This window comes from Bactrocera tryoni, chromosome 2 (genome assembly GCF_016617805.1).
Source record: "Bactrocera tryoni isolate S06 chromosome 2, CSIRO_BtryS06_freeze2, whole genome shotgun sequence".
In the NCBI taxonomy this organism is placed as follows: Eukaryota; Metazoa; Arthropoda; class Insecta; order Diptera; family Tephritidae; genus Bactrocera; species Bactrocera tryoni.
Window position 1 is genome coordinate 14,515,718 of NC_052500.1, and position 19,513 is coordinate 14,535,230.

Consider the following 19,513-nt stretch of genomic DNA (forward strand, 5'->3'; position numbering starts at 1 on the left):
GCAACTTCTATACAAATTATACCCTTGTTTAATTACTATATAAAAATTATTTAAATACTTTTAGAGTAATATTGATTCACATTAATTATTTAAAAAAATGAAGTCTACACTCCAAGTGGCAGGTTTAAATTACAAACAGAATACTTTCGTTTTTAATTTATTCAAAAAACAAAAAACACAAAAAATTATAAAGTCGATATAAAAATTTCGATTGATACTTTGTTTCTAAACATCTCTATACTTTTGACATTAGTTCAGGTGCGCGAAACAAACAGAAAAGATAAAAAGAAAAATACAAGCAACTATTTGCCAGCAATTCTTATTCGGATGAAATGGATGACGTTGCCGTGGTCCAGAGTGAAAATGAAAATTTACGAAAAGTACGGACGAGATTGCTTCAATGGGAGTCAAGTAGTGACGCACTTGCTCCTTTAAATTCCTTACAGTTGGAATGTTTAGATGTGATAACTAACCAGTGCCGAAACTTCAAAGAGGTAATTACCACCCCACCCTTATAAATAGCAACTGATGAGCGATTTTTCATGTGCAGTCGGAGTCTACATCCATTGCAAGCGCTGCAGATACCATAATCAAAGATGACATAAAAAATATTAAAAGTTCACTTAGTGCCAGCGCACAAGAATTGCAGGCTTTGCCAGCTCCTGGTATTAATAATACCAGAGACTTTCTCCTTTGGTACGATCGTGTCAACGAGGAAATTACCAGGCATACAGATGCGCAATATTATCAATACTTGCAACAATTGGAACAGCGGGATGCAGAATGTGGAGAAATTTTAGAACAGATCAACTCGGCAATGCAGCAGTTGAACACCTTAAAAAATGAATATGAGACGGTGTCGCAAAAAACTAGTGCTTTAAATACAGCCAGCGAGCAATTGACGGAGGAACAGCAGCGTTTACATAAGCTTGGGGAAGAAATACAACGACGATTACACTACTTTAGTCAAGTAGAACTGCTGCATCAGCGACTGCAGAGTCCTACACTATCGGTGGCAAGCGAGGCATTTCGTGATTGTTTGGATCGTATCGACGAGTGCCTTGAATATATGAGAGCAAATGTAAAGTACAAAAACATAAACATTTGTAGTTTCAGACTAACAAAATTTGTATATATTTTTAGCCTAAGTTCAAGGATGCTGGTTCTTATACAGTTAAATACAAACACTGTCTGGCCAAAGCGGTGACTTTAATAAAAAATTATACATCCGTTATTATGTCGCAAGCTACCGCTGCTACGCTACATCCAAAACAAGCGCACTTAACTACCCTGCAAAGCGCAACTGCAAACATTTCGGACACTGACAAGAAAAATAGTGCAACTATAACAAACAGTTCGCCGGATGCCGCATTCGCTTTATATTATGGCAAATACCAAACAGCTGCCGTAAAGATTAAACGTGTAGCGCAGTTAGTTGAGTCTCGTCTAGAACGCAGCGCCGAATATGAGCAGTTGCTGGGTGAAATGCATCAAAACTATCTAAACGAACGGGCACTCATTATGTCACCCGCTGTTAATAAGGCAATATTGGAATTGAAAGCCGCACATAAAGGCGACCATTGCGCGCTAACCCGTAGCGCTTGCGCATTTCTAGTGCATGTTTGCCAGGACGAACAGCGGCTATTCTTTCAATTTTTCGCATTAGGCAGCGAACAGTTGACGTAAGTAACAATCTTAGAGTATTTTTATTATTATTTTTGCAATTTCTATTTCTTTTTAGTTATTTATTTTTTTTTATTATTTTACTTGTTCTACTTCATTATATGAAAAATTTGTACTTTTTAGCACTTATTTGGAGGGACTTTGCACCATATTGTATGACACAATGCGACCCTTCATTATACACATTAACCACTTGGAAACTTTGGCGGAAATTTGTTCCATTTTACGCATAGAAATGCTCGAGGAGCACGTACAACAAAATCGTAAGCTATTTACCATACTTCAGACATTGTTTGAAAATTTTACTAAAAAAAATTATTTTCGAAAAAGCTGGCGCACTCGAAGCATTTGCGAACACTGCAAATCAGCTACTTCAGGATGTTCAAGAGCGTTTGGTGTTTCGTGCGCATCTTTATTTGCAATCGGACATTTTGAATTATAATCCATCAGCTGGCGATCTGGCTTACCCAGATAAGCTGGAAATGATGGAGAGCATCGCATTGTCTCTACAGGATACACAGCATATACGACGTTATGATTCGCGTTCATCGCTCAATTCGAGCATTTCAAGTGCAATAGAAACGGAAAGCGTCGACACTGCAAATCGACAACGAAACATAAGTAAATTAACAAAGTCAAAGTGTAAGGTGCATAATTTGCTAATATTATATAATACACATTTGACAGACTCTTCTCCTGCCGACCTCCATGGCATGTGGTATCCAACCGTACGCCGCACATTAGTGTGTCTTTCACGCCTGTACCGTTGCGTAGATCGTCCCATATTTCAAGGACTCTCTCAGGAGGCACTGAAACTCTGCATTCAAAGTGTCTCCGCTGCAGCAACGAAAATTTCCGCAGCGAAAGTATGCAAGATTTTTATATACATATATTCTAGCTCTATACTAATGTCTCTTACAACTAAACCATAGACCCCAATAGACGGCGAACTTTTCGAAATAAAGCATCTCCTTATTTTGCGCGAGCAAATAGCGCCTTTTCGCGTAGATTTCACCATCAAAGAGACTTCGTTGGACTTTAGCAAAGTGAAGACAGCAGCATTTGGTCTGCTGCAAAAGCGCAAGCAGCTTTTCTCAATGGGCAGCAATAATGCGCTACTCGAGTTTTTGCTTGAAGGCACGCCACAAATTAAGGAACATCTGTTGGACTCGCGTAAAGAAGTCGATCGTCATCTGAAAATGGTCTGCGAACAATTTATAAAGGATGCGGTGCAAATGCTTGTTTCGCCCATTTTAAAATTTCTAGACAAAGCGCAAACGCTCTTACAAACTAAGGACAACAAAGGCGGTGGAAATGAAAAGGACGGAACAGCTGCGACCAAAGTGAACTATGCTTTAAGACAGAGCGCGTGGGCGAGCCCACAGCAAATTAGCAGTATCATTCAAGAGACACAGCGTCTAATAAAGAATAAATTGTCGTCACTACAACGTTCCATGCAACTCTACTTAAGCAATCGCGATACAGAGTTTATAATCTTTCGTCCGATTCGTGTAAGTATTGGTTTACTGAATCGCTAACCATATAACATATTTAACCTTACATTTCTGCAGAATAACATCATTCAAACATTCGTTAAATTGGAGCAACTGCTCTCCACAAATGGTTACAATAACGACGATATGATCATCACCGGTTGTCCAACGGCCGAGCAGGTGTCTATATTATTGTCCAGCGCAAGCATTCTGGCCACAGAAGGTATTGTGAACTTCTCAGCGGCGACGCGAAAGACCAGCACCTCTTCCAACGAGGAATCGGCGCAAGCGAGACGCATAAGTTTCGAGAAGCGTGTGTCGTTTGAAGGCGGTGTTACGCCGCTAGCGACCATGGAAAATCTACCCGAAATGCCCGAATCCGGTTCCTCAGCAGCTTCGCCTGCGCCGACAACGCTTTCAGAGCCAAATGATAATGACACAACTGCAACAGCGGAAACGGAGGCGGAAGCTATTGTGTAGCTGATTTCGTAAGCGTTCAAACCGTTAGTTACATAGTATGCTGTATATGCTGAAGGGACTTTGAGCGAATAACACATGCAAAAGGAATGCGAAACAAAATCTTGATTTATTTTTACTATTACTTAGCTCACATATGTTGTTGCCTACCTTTAATCTTAAAGCAAAATTATATTCCATGTGTCACCCACTTATATGTATTAATAAAATAATAATATACCTATAGTGAAATGTATCCATGTATAACATAGACTATCATTAAGAGGTTATATCCACTGCAACTCAGAAAAAACTCTTTGATACGGTTTCGGGATCAAGACGATCTTTTCAAGGATATACGAACCGTTTCAACAACAGTCGGATCTACGAAACCGAAAAGGACCCGGATTTTTATACGGCTCAGCACCGTCGACTCGACAGAATACTGTCGCTACAACAACAACAAACACATGATCTTAGCGCCATTTCCACGTCAGTCGGATCTACGAAGCCGGAAAGGTTTTTATACGACATAACACTGTTGACTCGACAGAAATCTGTCGCTACAACAACAACAGCTCTTTGAAAGAATTCCCACAACGCTCGGTTCTACGTTACCGGTATTGACCCTGATTTTATCCATATAAAAACTGTTATTTGGCGGATCTAATAATAAGAATCTTTGAAACAAGGTGTCTGGCGACCTTAAAATTATCTCATATCCAACAAAAAAGAAATTCAAATAGACGGATGCAAGTAATGTTCCAAAACAAGTTAAAATTTTTATTTTTGGAAAATGGCGGCTTCCAAAAAAAACATTTTTTTATACTTCAGATGTCTAAAAAAACGACACTTATCAAAAATTGTTCTAGCCGCTTCGGAAAAAGTTTCCTTATAGACTCGGAGAACTGCGTTACGAGAAAAATTAGTTAAAAATTTTTAGAGCCGATCACACTAAGTTAAAAAAATCCTACTTTGATATCTCCGAAACTTTTTGTCGAAATTTTGAAATTCACTCGGGCTTATAATTCCTTAACTTGAATAGGGATGGTAACCCACTGTTCCTAAAATCGAAGATATGTACTTGCTGTGTAATGTTATCGGATAGCTAAAAGAAAGCCCTATATAATGGAGTCTCAGGAAACAAGCTATTTAGATGAAAGAGTTCAGGAAGTCTCGCGAATGATGAGGGTATGCAATAATCAGAGCGAACACTGAGAAGCAGAGCTTAGAGGCTCCGTTATATATTTAAGATGTGTTCCGATAACAAAGTGATACATCCTGTCGCCGTAGGGGACGTCAACGGACAAGTCTGAATCTTCTTCAGTAGTGTTATGTTAGTTTCCGGAAACAGTTTGGTTTTGCGCCAGTTTAGTTCTTTGCCTTCTAAGCAAATGTAAATACAACAGCAATAGTTCTAGGAAATAGGCGTTCGCTTTTGTGCTAATGTCATCAATTCCATTGGGTTTGGAAGTACCAAAATACAGGTTCCAGAAGTGGGCCCAGCCTTCCGATTTTCCGCACCACACATCGGGTATGTAAAGGCTGGTCAATGACAAATTGCAGACCTTGGTGAAATAGGCTTACTCTCGTCGAGCCTGTGTGTTTAAGCATCGGTATATTTATTCCTTCTGGCTTGATGTATTTCCATGCCCTTGATTTCTTGATGACACTCTGAACTTCTTCGTCAGTGAACACATCTTTTCGCCTTGTCCACCGAAGAGTGCAGTATAAATTGCCGGCTAAAATAGCTGGCGCAGTTCTGCAAGTCCGAGGAGGCACGACCGTCGAATTTAATTTCGACAGGGTTATCGTTGTCTCATTTCGTCCGAATGCAGCGAGCAGTAGCTCGTTATTACTCGGGAGTTTAGGCAGAAACCTGCAAGTCACCTGCTTGAAACGAAACCGCTTCCTTGGAACAAAAAAAAGAGGGTACTGTAAGCACTTCGATGAACTATCGACTACATTTCGGACGCGATTAATTTCCAACAGGCACTGAACACCATTCAACAACAAAAAATATATTTTTTCTAATATTAGTGAAAAAAGTTCAATTTTTATTTATTCATTCGATTTTCACATAAAAAGGACGGATACAATTATCGCTTATAAAACATGTCTTATAAAAGCTTTTCGTTTGCAAATTGCTTGCTTAACATTTCTTTGTATGTAGTAGTGTGTGTATATGGTATATAAATTACATATACTTTTTACAATGTGAACTTAACGTCGGTTTATTAGTTATACATACATACATATGTATGTATATGTAAGTTTTATGCAGTTATATGTTTATAAGACTATGTACGTTACGTAACTTATTGCTACTGTAGATTTCATACTTCTTTGTTTTCAACAATACAAACTTCAATATAAAAAAGGCAGTTAATCGAATAAAATTGATTAACCATTTATGAATTTAGTACAAAAAATACACTTTTCATTTCAATAATATGCGCTAAGACACTTTAGTAATCGAGATTTGCTGCAAATGCTATTGGGGATATGTTTATATGATACGAGTATCAGCTATTTTAGCTTTGTACATGTGAGATTTTCGGTTTTTTACTTAACATACAATAATTATTGGTTTCATTTCATGCGTTTTAATCATATTTAAGACTTTCAACTAAAGTAAATCGTAGTTTAAAAATGCACTACACTAACATAAACAAAAAGTTTCTAATATATAGTTAATTGGTTGCAAAATAAAAGACGGCGCCACAGTGTTGGACGGAATACGTTTGCTGAGCTCTGCGCTGGCAATTAAGCTGCATCAAAAAAAATAAAACTTATATCGACTCGGTAACTCACAAATAAATTAGATTCGAGGGTACAATAAGGCTAATTGAGCCAATCTATTATACATACATATTTGTCTTTTCTAGCTTAACTATGTATTTACTCATGTATGTATGTAATTTGTGAACACATTAAAAAATAAAATTAAAATACGATTGCGGAAAATTTCAAGAATACGTTCTAAACTAAAATTTTCAAAATTCAAATTCAAATTGTGGAAGTAAAAGTTTAAAGAGAAGGCACAAAAGTGTTTGTTGTGATTTTTTGTTGTTTTCGAATATGGCATATGCGCACTAGGTGAGTAAATGGAGGCAATTCAAAACGATATGCATTCGACTGCGCATCAGATAAATAAATACGCTGAAGAACACTAGTGACACGGACATCGTGGCGCGCCAGCCCATATTGTAAATCGAACAGTAGGGGCATTGCGAACTGCCGCACACCTCGCAGATGTTCAGCAAATATGTAGGCAAGGCGTCGAATATGGACTCGTTGAAACGCTCTGAAAAGCACCAAAAAAAAAAAGAAAAACACATTTTAACCGATACTTAGATGTCAGAGAAATAGTTAGCATGCTATATAAAACATTTTAGCTATTGCTTACCGGGCGCATAATAATCATAGACGCGTATGGGCAGGTAGCGCGACATATTCGCCACTGGGTACCAGCGTTCGATGGTGAAGTTGACGCAAATGTCTTCCTGGTCGAGCTGTGTGTAGTTAAGTAAAACATATTCAATTAATATTAATATATCCATAAACTTTTGGGGTATAAAGACTTACGTAGTCAAAGTAGAAGATGACTTTCTGATGCGAATATTTAGCGCGGCGCAAATTGCGCACGCGATTGCTCAGCACATAGTGATCGAGTCGCTGCTGCTGTATCCAATAGCCGGTGGGAATGGCGACATCCAGCACTGCCATGCCAGAACGTTCCGATTCGCGTGTGTTGATCCAACTAAAAAGTGAATTAAGATTGTTGCAGGCATAAAATCAAGAAATTTCGTTTATGGTCTTACTTTTGACAAGCAATGTAGGATATGTGCGACTGATTTCTGCCGTGGAAAATGGCGCGGGTGTGCAGACCGAAGGCTGGCACTGGCGGTTTCGTTTGGAATTTCTCAATATCCACGTTGTACTGCACATGCATTTGTAATATCGCATAACCAGCGCCTTTAGCTTGCACTTTAACTGTGCCCCAGGATTCCGGTATCTGTTACGAAAAGAGGTTAATTTAGTTAAAACAAGAAAAAACGTTAACTTCGGCTGCACTGAAGCTAGAATATCCTTTATAATGAGAATATCCTTTGTAATGAGAAAGTTTCCATACAAGAACTTAATTTGGAACGTTCGGTTTATATGACAGTTTTGCTTTATACTAGTCCGATCTGAAAATTTTCTTGGGATATCGTAATGCTGTCTTTGATAAAAATCATGTGAAGATGTTTTTAATACAAGAACTTGTTTTGGATCGTTAAATTTGTATGGCAGCTATTTGCTATAGCACTCCGATCTCGAAAATTTCTTATGCCATCATAGCGTTGACTTGGAAAACTATCCATGCCAAATTGCAACAAGATATCTCAACAGAAAAAAGGTTTTTCATACAAGAACTTTATTTACTTCAATCAGTTTGTAAAGAAGCTATATTCTATAACCGTCCGATCTGAAAAATTTCTTTGGATATCGTAATGCTGCCTTAGAAAATAATACATGTAAAATTCCGTGAAGATATCTCGATAAATAAAAATATTTTCCATAAAGGAACTTAATTTTGATCGTTCACTTTGTATGGCAGCTATATGCTATAGTAGTCCGATCTGAAAAATCTCTTCGGATATCGTAATGTTGCCCTAGAAAAAAATACAGGTTAAATTTCATGCAGATATCTCGATAAATAAAAATGTTTTCCATATAAGAACTTAATTTCGGACGCTCGGTTTGTATGAAAACTATACGAATATGCTATAGTGGTCCGATCTGGAAAGTTTCTTTGAATGCAGAAACGCTGCTACGTCAAATTTCATGAAGAAGACACAGAGCAAAAAATATCTATAATTTGCGGGCAATAACGCACCTCAATGGACTGCAGTTGCGCCAAATTTGTATCATCGATGTGGAGCGCTTGTATTTTGCCACCTTGCGACGAAGCCTCGACCTCAACAGTCAGCGAGGATACTTCACGTATACGCGAATGCACGGTGTACTCAACTAGGGCACGCAAAGCTGCACTGGTGTCTTGTGTGGACGCCCAGCCACCATCGTTCAGACGTTGAGCATTTAACCAGCGCACGATCGGATCCACTATGAATTCACGACGCGACACATAAACCAACAAAGCATACGCTGTCGTTTCGATATTCAAAGCGTCAAACTCGTACGGAAGGCGTGGCAGTGAGAACCATTTTTGATTTTCCAATTTCTTTGGCGGTTGCGGCACCTCTTTGCTACCCCAGTACATGAAATCGCCAATTACGCGTGCATGTCGACGCAATATGGAAAATACATGCTCGGCCATTGGTGATTTGCAGAGTAAGAGCGCATATGCGGTGATGGCTACGTCATATGGTTCATCAGTGTCTTCCAAAAATTGCATGTTACGCTCGATCCACGATATGGCGCGTTGTTGGGCCAGAGCAACGCGTGCACCCAACGAACCAGAAAGATCTTTAACCGAAGCCAGTGTGATTAGCACATGCGATGTTAGTGTGATATTGCGGTTTTGTAGACTGGTATTATTCGCGAAATTCGTGCGATTCATTTTGCGATCGGGCAACCAAGTGACTTCGTAGAAAGCGCCTTCCGGTGTTTGATGTTGCAACAGCCAGCGCATATTTTTATCAATAATGGTCGAATCAATCCAGATAAAGTTTTCCCATTCATAAAATGAAGCTTCCTGTTAGTCGGATTAGACAAATATTTTCGATTCAGTTAATCGGTTAAAATATATTGAGACTGATAATAAAGCAATGATGGCACTCACCTGGAACACGCGCACGCAGTACGCTGTCAACCACACCGAAGATGCCGAGTTGTTCCAATCCGAACGGAAAAGCGAGAAAGAACCGTCCGCACGCATGAAACTCAACTGTCGCTGATAAGCAATATTCATGTGATAGAAAGCGTGTTTCTCCGTCGTTTTGTTACGTTGATTAATCAAACGCATGTACATGATAGTGTACAGATTGGCCGCGAACGAGAAGGCGTTCTGTTCCGCAGATTCCATTGGTAAGTAAAGCAGCGAGGTTGCATTCACCGGCATTGTGGGGAAGATCGGACCCACCACATCGCCCACAACGGATATACGTGCACGATTTGAGCCGTAAACAAAGTAACGGTCTACTTGATAAGGAATTTCCGGCGTTTGTGTTATGTTCACATGCATATATTCCAGCACATAGGCGCGATTCGATAGATCAAGCAGTATGGATTGATGACGGTACTGAGGCAAGCCGTCCGATTCGACATGAAGACGACGTGTGATGGTATCAGTGCCGAGCAGCGTGGCAACATGCAATGTAACATCAACGTCGCCCAATTTCTGCGGCACCACCGGTACATAGACAATGGTAGTGCCCTGTGCCTCCAAATAGATAAAGAATTGGTGCTCGCCAAATGATGTGCGTGGATTGTAGGAACGCACTATGCCGTTTTCCTCAACATGCACAAACTTGTAATCTTTGCTGCCGTGCAACACTACAGTCGCCTCAATGGGTGTGGTCATGTAATTGAAGACTGTCACACGTATGCCAACCTGTTCGCCTTGCCTGCAATGTTCTGGCATTTCGACATTGATGAAGAACGGCTGCACGCCCACATACTCGATTGCTTTATTCAACATGCCGAAACCTTTGGATGGACTAACACTGAATGCGCTCACCATCCAGTAGGCCGGTCGATCTGGTACCTCAACATTGAAGATATAACGGCCGTGTGGACCAATATTTACATCTTTCCACAGCCAAACATTTTCATAGTGCCGCAAAATGCGATTGAAGCGATATTTGCGATAATTTAAAAGCTCGGTGTCATTGCGCACGCGACAGCCGATCTCATCGGTGCCGTCGTCACAGTCGAACAGACCGTCACATTGCTTATTCAGCGAATAGCAACGTCCTGAAAGGCATTCGCCATAGCCGAGTGTGCGATTACAGGTGTCGAAACGACGTGGTACATAGCCGTCGGTAAATACGATTAGGCCGCTGTAGGCAAACGTGCGATTCGCGTCAATACCGAACGAGGAGGCCGGGAAGTATACAAGCTCATCAGGTGTGCCAGCATGTGTATGCCAGACATGTTTGTAAGTGCCATTGGTTTGCTCATCGAATGAAGACATTTTCGTAACTATTTTGGCATAGGTCAACTCGTTGCCCGCTTGCATTGTGTAAAAAGCGCTGTCGATGCCTGAAAGTCCAACATATGAACCGGGTTCACCGAATATAGCCACCTCCACTTTTTCACCAGTTCGCGCCTTACGATTGTTGATGTACACGGTGAAATTATTACGAGATATGCCGTTAACTGGGAATGTGAGCGAGTCCGCAACTATTTGCCCGGCAAGTGTAATCTTCCAAACGACAATTGTAGCCATTGGCGCCATCTCGGCGCTCAACACAACCGCAATGGTGCGTATACCCTCGGTTATTGTTTCACGATCATTCATTAGGATCACACCCTTCGACATAATTAAATAGTTAAAGTCTTCCAGGTAGAAATTCGTGCGTATGTGGAAGATGATATATTCTCCAACGACAGGCGTGTCCGTGCTCGTAGAAACTTTGATATGTTGATTCCGAGGTGAATAATGTGAGACCATGAGAAGTTCTGTTTGAGCACGTTCTCCACGTGGATCAACAAAACTCGCCTGTAATCGCATACGTTCAACACCATTTAGAAAATCACGTGACTGTGGGCGATCATCCAGTTGTAAATCGTTGCGTATATCCACTTTCACCGCCCAAATGCCTGGGCTGGAGGCAGACATTTGTAGACGCGTGGCAGGCCATTCGCGTCGACCGCCGCTTTTGCTTTCTACAAACCCGGTCACATCCATAACGGCTGCTCTAAGCAGATTCTCATCAATTGGTGAACCATCATGATATTCCACAGCCAAATATGCGGTGAACGGCATAGCTGGTTTGAAAACCTGTGGAGATTCGCCTAAAAAGGCCACACGTATGCTGGAATTATAGATGCGAGCAATGGCGTAACCCGATATCACTTCATCATAGAATTTCTCGCCAACTGTAGCTGTGATCAATACTTCCATACCTGTATTGTGAAAATAAAAACGAGACATTGTAATGGAGTGCAATTTAAAAAAAAAAAAAAAAATTGTGAATATGAAAATGAAAAGCATCTCACCCGCCAAATTAGGTACCAAAACTTCCAATTCCCGTATTGGCCACTTGAAGTCGAATGTTCCATTAAAATAACGCAAAAACGGTAGAGTTTTCCTATAACTATTAGTCCAGGAGTCATATGTCTCCGCCACGTCCGGCTTGCGCACCCAGAATGGCCACTCTTCCTCAAATTCATAGTGACGTTCAACCACATATTGATTGCGATAGAGCATATCCTGATTACGATTAACATCCTCTGGTGTCGGTACTGGACTATATTGATTATAATACATTTGTTGCTGGTGTTGTATGTGCCGTGCAGCTTCCTCGGTGGGCGAACGACCCAGACGGAACTTTTCATTCAAAACCTGATTACTGAAGTAGCCTATAGGCCGAATAGTAGCTTTCAACGTAAGATTGCCACGTACTGGATGACCACTAGTGAAATTGGCCATAACACGACCGTGTATAAAGGGATCGGTGGTGAAGAAAAATGCCGGCATTGTTACATTAACTTCAAATCGGGTCTGATAATATTCTTCCACACTGAAATGTCCTTCTTCCACCTGTCCTTGTGCAATAACACGTACGGTCCATTCACCGAAAGTCGGCTGATCAGAAAGTTTGTATTCCAAAGAAACAGAGCCAAGATTTGATTGTCTGTAATATAGAAAAAAAAATATTATTATAAAGTAAAATTGCAATTTGAATATTTTTTATACCGTGATATCCAGCGTCGCACAATGTGTCTGTTTGGATCCATCATGTAAACATCAACCGCACTATCGAAACCTTTCAACTCGGTAGTAATCGGTATTGTACGGAAACGCACCGTTTCGCCTTGCATGTATAACGGTTTATCTGTTTGTATGAATATACTCATCGAGCGTTGTGAGAAATCCAAGCGTGTTTCATTCAGGAATGCTAGACCACCAAAAATGTCCTGGTAAAAGCCCTCTACTCGCAGCTTATATTCTCCAGCCACGCTAGTTGGCGGCACACGCATAAGCATAGTTTCAGGCACGCCCACTTTCACATCCTTGGAATCGCCACTTATTTGCACACCATCGCACGAAATACTAGCATGCACCGTAACTGGGTACTGAGCACGCAATATAGATACGGCCACTTTATAGATAAGACCGGGTCGTACCATACGCGATGATACAATGAAATAAGTCGGCTCTCGTGAGTGGAAAGATTCAAGGAAAGTGGCCTTAACATTGTATGACGTTTTACCACGGCCGAAATTCAAGTCTTCATCAGCGCCGTAGCTGGTGTTTGGGCGCTCATCATTTGGCAAATCATTGAAGTTATCTGTGCGGTAACGAGTATTTGTATTTTGATTGAGATTAGGGTTATAAGCATCAGTATTGAAGCGTTGATTCGTATCGTCGTAGCCTTGAGAACCTGGGAAGGAATTTTGTGGATTGTTTTGGTTGAAAGTCTGTGATTGCTGTTGTTGTTGGGTGTTGTAATAAGTATCCTGCTGCGCAGCGACTGTGCTTGAATTCCACAAAAGCGTAAGAAACACAGCCGTAAAGACACATTGTTTAAGTGACAGCAAAAAGTACATGTCGCATAGCGATATCCCCTTGGGACTCATTGAGATTTCTCTATAGTTTTCTGCAAGTGAAAGAATTAGGATTATAAATTAAGTTTAATAATATTATGCCTGAACGGTTATACACCACTCACTTATGTGAATAACGACGACTAAAAAATAATTTTAAATATTTAGTGTAGTGCAAGCGTACAAATCGAACTGCACCGTGTTATATGTACATATGAACATGTTCAAAAACGACATGTACAGTGGAACACAAACATGTGAACAGTAAAAAAAAATACGGGTAAAATTTAGAATACCATCCCCGGATTTCGGGGATAAAATGGGTATCAATGGAAAGGAGATCACGAAAATATATACATTTAGTTGCCGCTGACTTATAGTTTTAAAGATATTTTCATTTAAAGTTGAAAAATTAACAATTTTACATTGATACAACATACAAATTATCAAGTTAAAAGTAGTGAATTTTTTAACTTTAAATGCAAATATCTTAAAAACTATAAGTCAGCGGCAACTATATATATAATATTTTCGTGATCTGGAGAACGTCACCTTTCCAGTGATACCCATTTTATTGCCGAAAACCGGTGATGCTATTCTAAATCCCAGCCAAAAATACATTTCGTACAAACGAAATACAATGTTAATTTCAGCCAACACGAAAATATTTTAAAAAATCATATATGTACATATTTTAATATTATTTAAACTTAGTAAAAAAAATAAGCAAAGAACAATGATCGTTGAGTTAACATGAAATTCGAGTTTCTGAGTTTTTTAAATCCAATTAATCAGTCGCGTAAATAAACAGAACAAGTTTACCAAATGATTTGCTGTTTCCGAAACACTGCGTCGTATAGCCTCAAATCCAACATACTCTAAAATTAGTGCGTGTCGATGCCAAATTCTCTATAGGCTGATACGTGTTAGGCGCGTTGATACGAACAACTGGATGCCTTTGGATAATAGCTGTGTTTCCCCGTCGTAAGATAAAAAAAACCTATTGGGAAATCAGAACATTTTGTGTATTTTTAGAGTTCATTTCAGCGGACGGAAAGTCAATGGACTAATGATTTACGTAATATGGGCTTTAAGAATTGAGAAAGCGCAACCACAACAATACTGATTGATTAATACAAATACACAAATATTGTAAGTATATGTTCTGTGTATTTATTCTGTCAGACGTTGTTTAAAAGCGGATAATCAAATTTCCATGTAGACCAAACAATCAAATTTTATTTTGAGAAGTAATAAAACATGTAAGTGTACCTGCTATTTTTTGATTTATACATACATATGTATGTACATAAACTATTAATCAATAATTTTGTAGTTTTTTCATGAACGACCTAATTTGTTAGTTTTGGGGTTATCGATTGATACTTTTAGGGTTATCAGTACGCATTTTTAGTATATCAAGTTACATTTCACATTTTCCAATAAATGTAAACCGAAATGCAAATGCAAATGATTTTTTTTAATAGCGGTGTTAGGTAACTTTTGAAAGCCGACGGATTAAATTTCAAAATAATGCGGCTGCAGCCACTATCTATTTCAATACGGATGTTGTTTACGCACCACTACATTTATACACATAAAGTTATATGCATACAAAGATTATCAGATGCATTTCATGTGCTCTATGACACTTGACTAGCTATCTCAGCTAGTTGCGAGTGTTGCAATAGTTACACATGCAACCAAAATTACTGCATGGCAAACAGAAACTGCTGTCGCGTGCGCATTCAAGCGATCGCCGTGGATATATAATTACTGCATATTTGCAATACTATATATGTATAGGAAGAACTTACTGCTTCCTATTATTTACATAAATTCATTCAATATTTTTTGTTGTAGCACCTACCGCTATTCATACATATGTATGTATATAGTGCATACTTTTCACCCCTTTTATATGAATCATAATATGAATTAATTAATGAAGGGCGCACGTCCAGGGGCCAAAGCGTAATGACCAAACTGGTTGGCTGGTAGGTGAAGTGGAAATGTAATTTGCAAACCTTTTCATTTTAATATTCGAATTAACTAAGGGGATAATGTAAAAAATGTGGGTATATGTACATATATATTAGATATGTACACAAACCGAAGCCATGAATTGCCAATATAATTCCACGAATTTCCCTCTGATGGTGGTGATCACTGACACCTGCTACCACTTTTGCAGCATTCCTTTTCATATTTGCAAAATTTTTTCATTAGTATTAGGCGATTTTTCATAAATATCTTATTGAATTTGAGTGTTTCAAACATAATAACAAATTTCAATTTTTGGTCAACGCCCATGTACCAACAACAAAGCTTTCAATTACAATAGCACTAACCAAAGGTATTTGTCAAGCCTGTCTTCGCCCGGGCGTTGTCAACAGCAATGGTTTTTAACTTAATTGCACTTACCTTATAATAATATATCCGTTGATTTAATAAGGTAATTACTTTCCCCACATTATTTGTAAACGAATTAATAACTAATATAAACCAAATTAATCGTAAAACAAATCAAAAATAACACACATTAAATTCACAACGAACTACCGTGATGACAAACTAATGAATGCTATTTTCCCTCCCCCAACACAATCTAGTACAAATTTATCAGTCTACTACATAAACAGTGTTACCATTATCCCCATTTATTTTGATTAAAACAGGTGGAATGCCTCAATGTCCAATTGGTATTCATTTCTCTCCAAACATGAGATTTCCAAAAAGAGCATTTATTTTATATATTTTCTATAGATTATCCAGGATTTGTAACTGAGCGCTTATTAAATGTAGTATTTTAGCACAAAACCGCCCAAATAAAAATGTCGTATATTTTGCTATCATAATGTCGTTCCATCACTCAAATATAAGATTTATTTATAATATTTTGCAAACACAATACTAAATTGATTTCTTCATCAATTCTTGTTGATATTCCGACATTTGATTTGGCTTGATAAAAGAAATTAGTTTATTACAGGTTCTTGAAGACTTATTTGAATTAATAGCAACTCTTTAATGAACAGTGTTGCCGTCACTTCGGCTATTTACAACAGTACTCGTTACATAAAATCCAGACGTTTCACTGCAATCGGTACATGGTTGATTTTGACAGTTAAATTATTACAACCCTGCGCACATCTAAGGTCACTCGCTGACTGAAGTGCGAGCGAAGTGAAAAATTCATCATCAATGGAAGAATAGAAGAAAATAAAATTCTGTATTCTGTGCTTAGGTAAATTCATAAAATAATTATAAAGTGCGAGGTGTATTGACGACGAATAGTTTGCCATAATGCAATAATTATGAACAACAGCGGGAAAAAAAGAGTGCAGTGATGAGTTTAAGAAAAAAATGTGAAAAAATTTCTCGACGAGAAAAAATCGAAAAGTGAAAAGGCGAAGTGAATTGGAATTGAACGTGGATAGAAAAAAGAGGAACGTGGAAGGAAGGAAGCATTCGTAAAAAAGGATAAAGAGTAAGGTGAACGCATGAAAATGGCTATGAAATAAAATCATATTGAACAGGAGAGGATTAAGTAAAATTTGATTCGGATGATGAACAAGAAAATGAAATTTCTATGAAGAAAGAACCACTACCATTCTGCAAATCCTCTTCTACCACTACAATCCACACTATACACTCTAGTACTCATACACCTGTACTAACCATACTACGAAAAATACCAACACAAAACGGAAAATCTGCTAAAGCAGGAAAACATAAGGGAACGGCAAAGAATTTCGTCATTGCCGTCCGTGGCCATCGGAGGAATTTTTTGCCCGTTCTCGTGTATCATCATTTTTCGTTTTCATCGTGGGGTTTGTGCCATTTTCCTTCGAAAGAAAAAAATCATTTCGTATGTTGTTCTTAACTTAGTTGCTGTTGTTGTACGATTATTGCATAAATGAGAATTGGGTATATCCCGTAAGGTAAAACAGAGTGTTTGTGCATGTGTTTGTATATTTGGTTTACTACAGCCGACACATAAGATTGAAAGTAAGGTGGAGCTGATCTGTAAATTTTTAGGTGCTCCCCTTAATGGCCAAAATTGACCGCTATGGTTCTTTGCAAACGCTGCGTCCATAAACTAGCCCGGAGCACCTCGATTCTATTTTTGTTTTTGCCTGCGAGTTTAGTGAACAATTGGTTGTTCACAATTCGTTCTTTTTATTCTCCAAAGAAATAAAATACAATATAGGTGAAGAAAATGCAACTGAAATATGAGTGTAAGTGTTCTGTACAGAAATTGATCAATAGAAATATTGAAGTATCATCACCGATTTCTTCGCTACCAATGACTAGCTCTTCTCCTGAGACGTTAACTCGTGATTTGATTCACCGTTTAGTAATAGCTAACCAGCACATGCACACGCAAAATTTATTTGACACCCAAACACGTATAAAATGACTGCATACATACATAAACATTTAATACATAGTAACATATTGGCATCCGTCATCATCGCCTCACCCACAAATGCTGTCATTTGTGGCGCTCCTAGCTCGCCTGCATTTGTTTCTACATTTATTACTTTTTATTGGAATGCAGTTTAATCTTGCATAGAAATGTGTATAGAAAATGTAGTGCATTGTCGGAGGCTGAATGGCTGGCTGACTTTATTTAAGCTTTAAGCTTGGTGATGGTACAACCTATTGTAGCACTGCAACATTGTATTAGTTGAGTTGTGCCAAAGTACCAAGGAGCCAACAGCTAACCTCATCTCTTATTGTTTCATCTCGTTTTTCGCTTCAATCGCGTTGTCGTCAGTAGTTTACACTCGTGTCCAGCAAAAATAACGTCATCCATCTCGTATTCAGCAGTCATCAGTACAATGTAATGTGCCGAATGAGTGTATTGGTATATATATGTATGTCACGTATGTGTCAATATGTGTTATTAGTCAGTGTTTTGAAGTTTTGTCATCAACAAATCATGGATGATTTTTGAAAACGAACGTTTGTGCTTTCGGAGTTGGTTTAATGTGATAGAATCCGGTTTAAATATTGGGTATTTGTACGCTGTGCGATTGAAATTCCAATATTTTAAACAACAACGGTACATTCATATTGTACATAGCAATCCCTGCCTTACAATTTTCAATGAAGTGGACTTTATAATACAGACAACCAAACATTACTATACGCAATGTAAAAAAAAATTGATAACGGTTTTGTGGAACCAGAAATTGTTTCCTCTGCTATTTTTAGATATTCCGATATATCAATTACACTAAAATCAATGTTATTATTGAAAGTTATTTTCAAGTAGTGCAAAGTTCTACCGTGTAAATTTCACAGTAAAATAAATATTAACAAATCATGTACATACGTATACAATTTTTCCCTTAAACAATCATGAGCTAGGGATAAAATCACTTACTCAAACATAGACGACCCTCTGAAGAATGAATGCAAATAAGTATGTGATGTTAGTTCAACGGCACTGACCGTAAATTTTCGCGCACCGAATTAAAGTTTGCCATACATGAAACATTCTTGGCGCCGACGCCTTTCGTCGTTATTGTCTACATCAGACACATGTATATATGGAGTTTAGAATAGGTGGACACGTGCCTGTTTATTGCGTTAAGGTTTATTCCAAAGTAGTTGTTGCTGTAGTGTGTGGTGACCGGTCAACTAGTTATTTGTTCTTATATGTGCCGTCCTATAAACGCGACAAATTTCTCATTTCGATTTCAATTACGTTGCCGGTGATAATGTAAAAGCTTTGTAATGATCCAAACTGATAATTAATTGAAAGAAACAACCGTCAAATTAATTAAAGAAATAAATTTTGTAGTTAACTAAATTTAGATAATAACGGTGTTTAACAGAGTAGAGTAAAAACACATATTTAAGACAAATATGTAAATACCGCACTGCGCAGCTCGGGTTATAATGACAAAGTTCTGGCATTTCTCTTGCTTTCCATCAGCCGATCCCCAATGAGTACATTGCGGATTATTTGCTCTTTACCTTGCTTGTTCGCTTTTCTGTGTTCTACCTTTGGTGCTCGCTAATCACTTGCAAGTCCGAGCTCGTGGCCTCTACGCCAGCCACTGCTAGCAGTTAGTGGCAACATGTGAGTATCGATGGCTGCTCACTACATAGCGTTTTTGGTCTTGATTAGTCGCTTTTTTGTGGTC

General features: G+C 38.6%; 2 protein-coding genes across 4 annotated transcripts; one reads left to right on the forward strand and one right to left on the reverse strand.

Moving 5' to 3' along the window:
* Positions 1 to 271: 271 nt before the first annotated feature.
* On the forward strand, positions 272 to 3,896 carry LOC120768505 (conserved oligomeric Golgi complex subunit 3). Its single transcript, XM_040095230.1, has 8 exons — positions 272 to 494; positions 551 to 1,081; positions 1,144 to 1,682; positions 1,807 to 1,946; positions 2,014 to 2,304; positions 2,371 to 2,549; positions 2,616 to 3,194; positions 3,255 to 3,896. The coding sequence occupies exons 1-8, from the start codon at positions 333 to 335 to the stop codon at positions 3,654 to 3,656; spliced, it is 2,823 nt and encodes a 940-aa protein (XP_039951164.1). The 5' UTR covers positions 272 to 332; the 3' UTR covers positions 3,657 to 3,896.
* Positions 3,897 to 5,666: 1,770 nt separating this feature from the next.
* LOC120767945 (CD109 antigen) lies at positions 5,667 to 19,117 on the reverse strand. 3 transcript variants are annotated; one of them, XM_040094329.1, is made up of 9 exons: positions 18,748 to 19,117; positions 12,502 to 13,405; positions 11,802 to 12,439; positions 9,421 to 11,708; positions 8,515 to 9,333; positions 7,457 to 7,650; positions 7,221 to 7,395; positions 7,042 to 7,147; positions 6,728 to 6,939 (listed from the first exon to the last, which is right to left on the reverse strand). In XM_040094329.1, exons 2-9 carry the CDS (start codon positions 13,383 to 13,385, stop codon positions 6,728 to 6,730), a joined length of 5,316 nt encoding a protein of 1,771 aa, XP_039950263.1. In that variant the 5' UTR covers positions 13,386 to 13,405; positions 18,748 to 19,117. The 3 variants fall into 3 exon arrangements, with proteins under 3 accessions (XP_039950264.1, XP_039950263.1, XP_039950262.1); XM_040094328.1 differs by lacking the exon at positions 18,748 to 19,117 and adding an exon at positions 15,777 to 15,903; XM_040094330.1 differs by lacking the exon at positions 18,748 to 19,117 and having other exon boundaries at positions 5,667 to 6,939; positions 12,502 to 13,385.
* Positions 19,118 to 19,513: the final 396 nt, after the last annotated feature.

What these genes read in the sequence shown, in the direction of transcription:
- LOC120768505 (XM_040095230.1), top strand. Translation starts at nt 333, where the DNA reads ATGGATGACGTTGCCGTGGTCCAGAGTGAAAATGAAAATTTACGAAAA. An exon ending in AAATCGACAACGAAACATAA is followed by an intron (nt 2,305 to 2,370) that starts GTAAATTAACAA and finishes CACATTTGACAG; the next exon opens with ACTCTTCTCCTGCCGACCTC. An exon ending in TAATCTTTCGTCCGATTCGT is followed by an intron (nt 3,195 to 3,254) that starts GTAAGTATTGGT and finishes ACATTTCTGCAG; the next exon opens with AATAACATCATTCAAACATT.
- LOC120767945 (XM_040094330.1), bottom strand. Translation starts at nt 13,385, where the DNA reads ATGAGTCCCAAGGGGATATCGCTATGCGACATGTACTTTTTGCTGTCA. An exon ending in CGCAACTGCAGTCCATTGAG is followed by an intron (nt 7,651 to 8,514) that starts GTGCGTTATTGC and finishes TTTTCGTAACAG; the next exon opens with ATACCGGAATCCTGGGGCAC. An exon ending in TCCTACATTGCTTGTCAAAA is followed by an intron (nt 7,396 to 7,456) that starts GTAAGACCATAA and finishes TTCACTTTTTAG; the next exon opens with TTGGATCAACACACGCGAAT.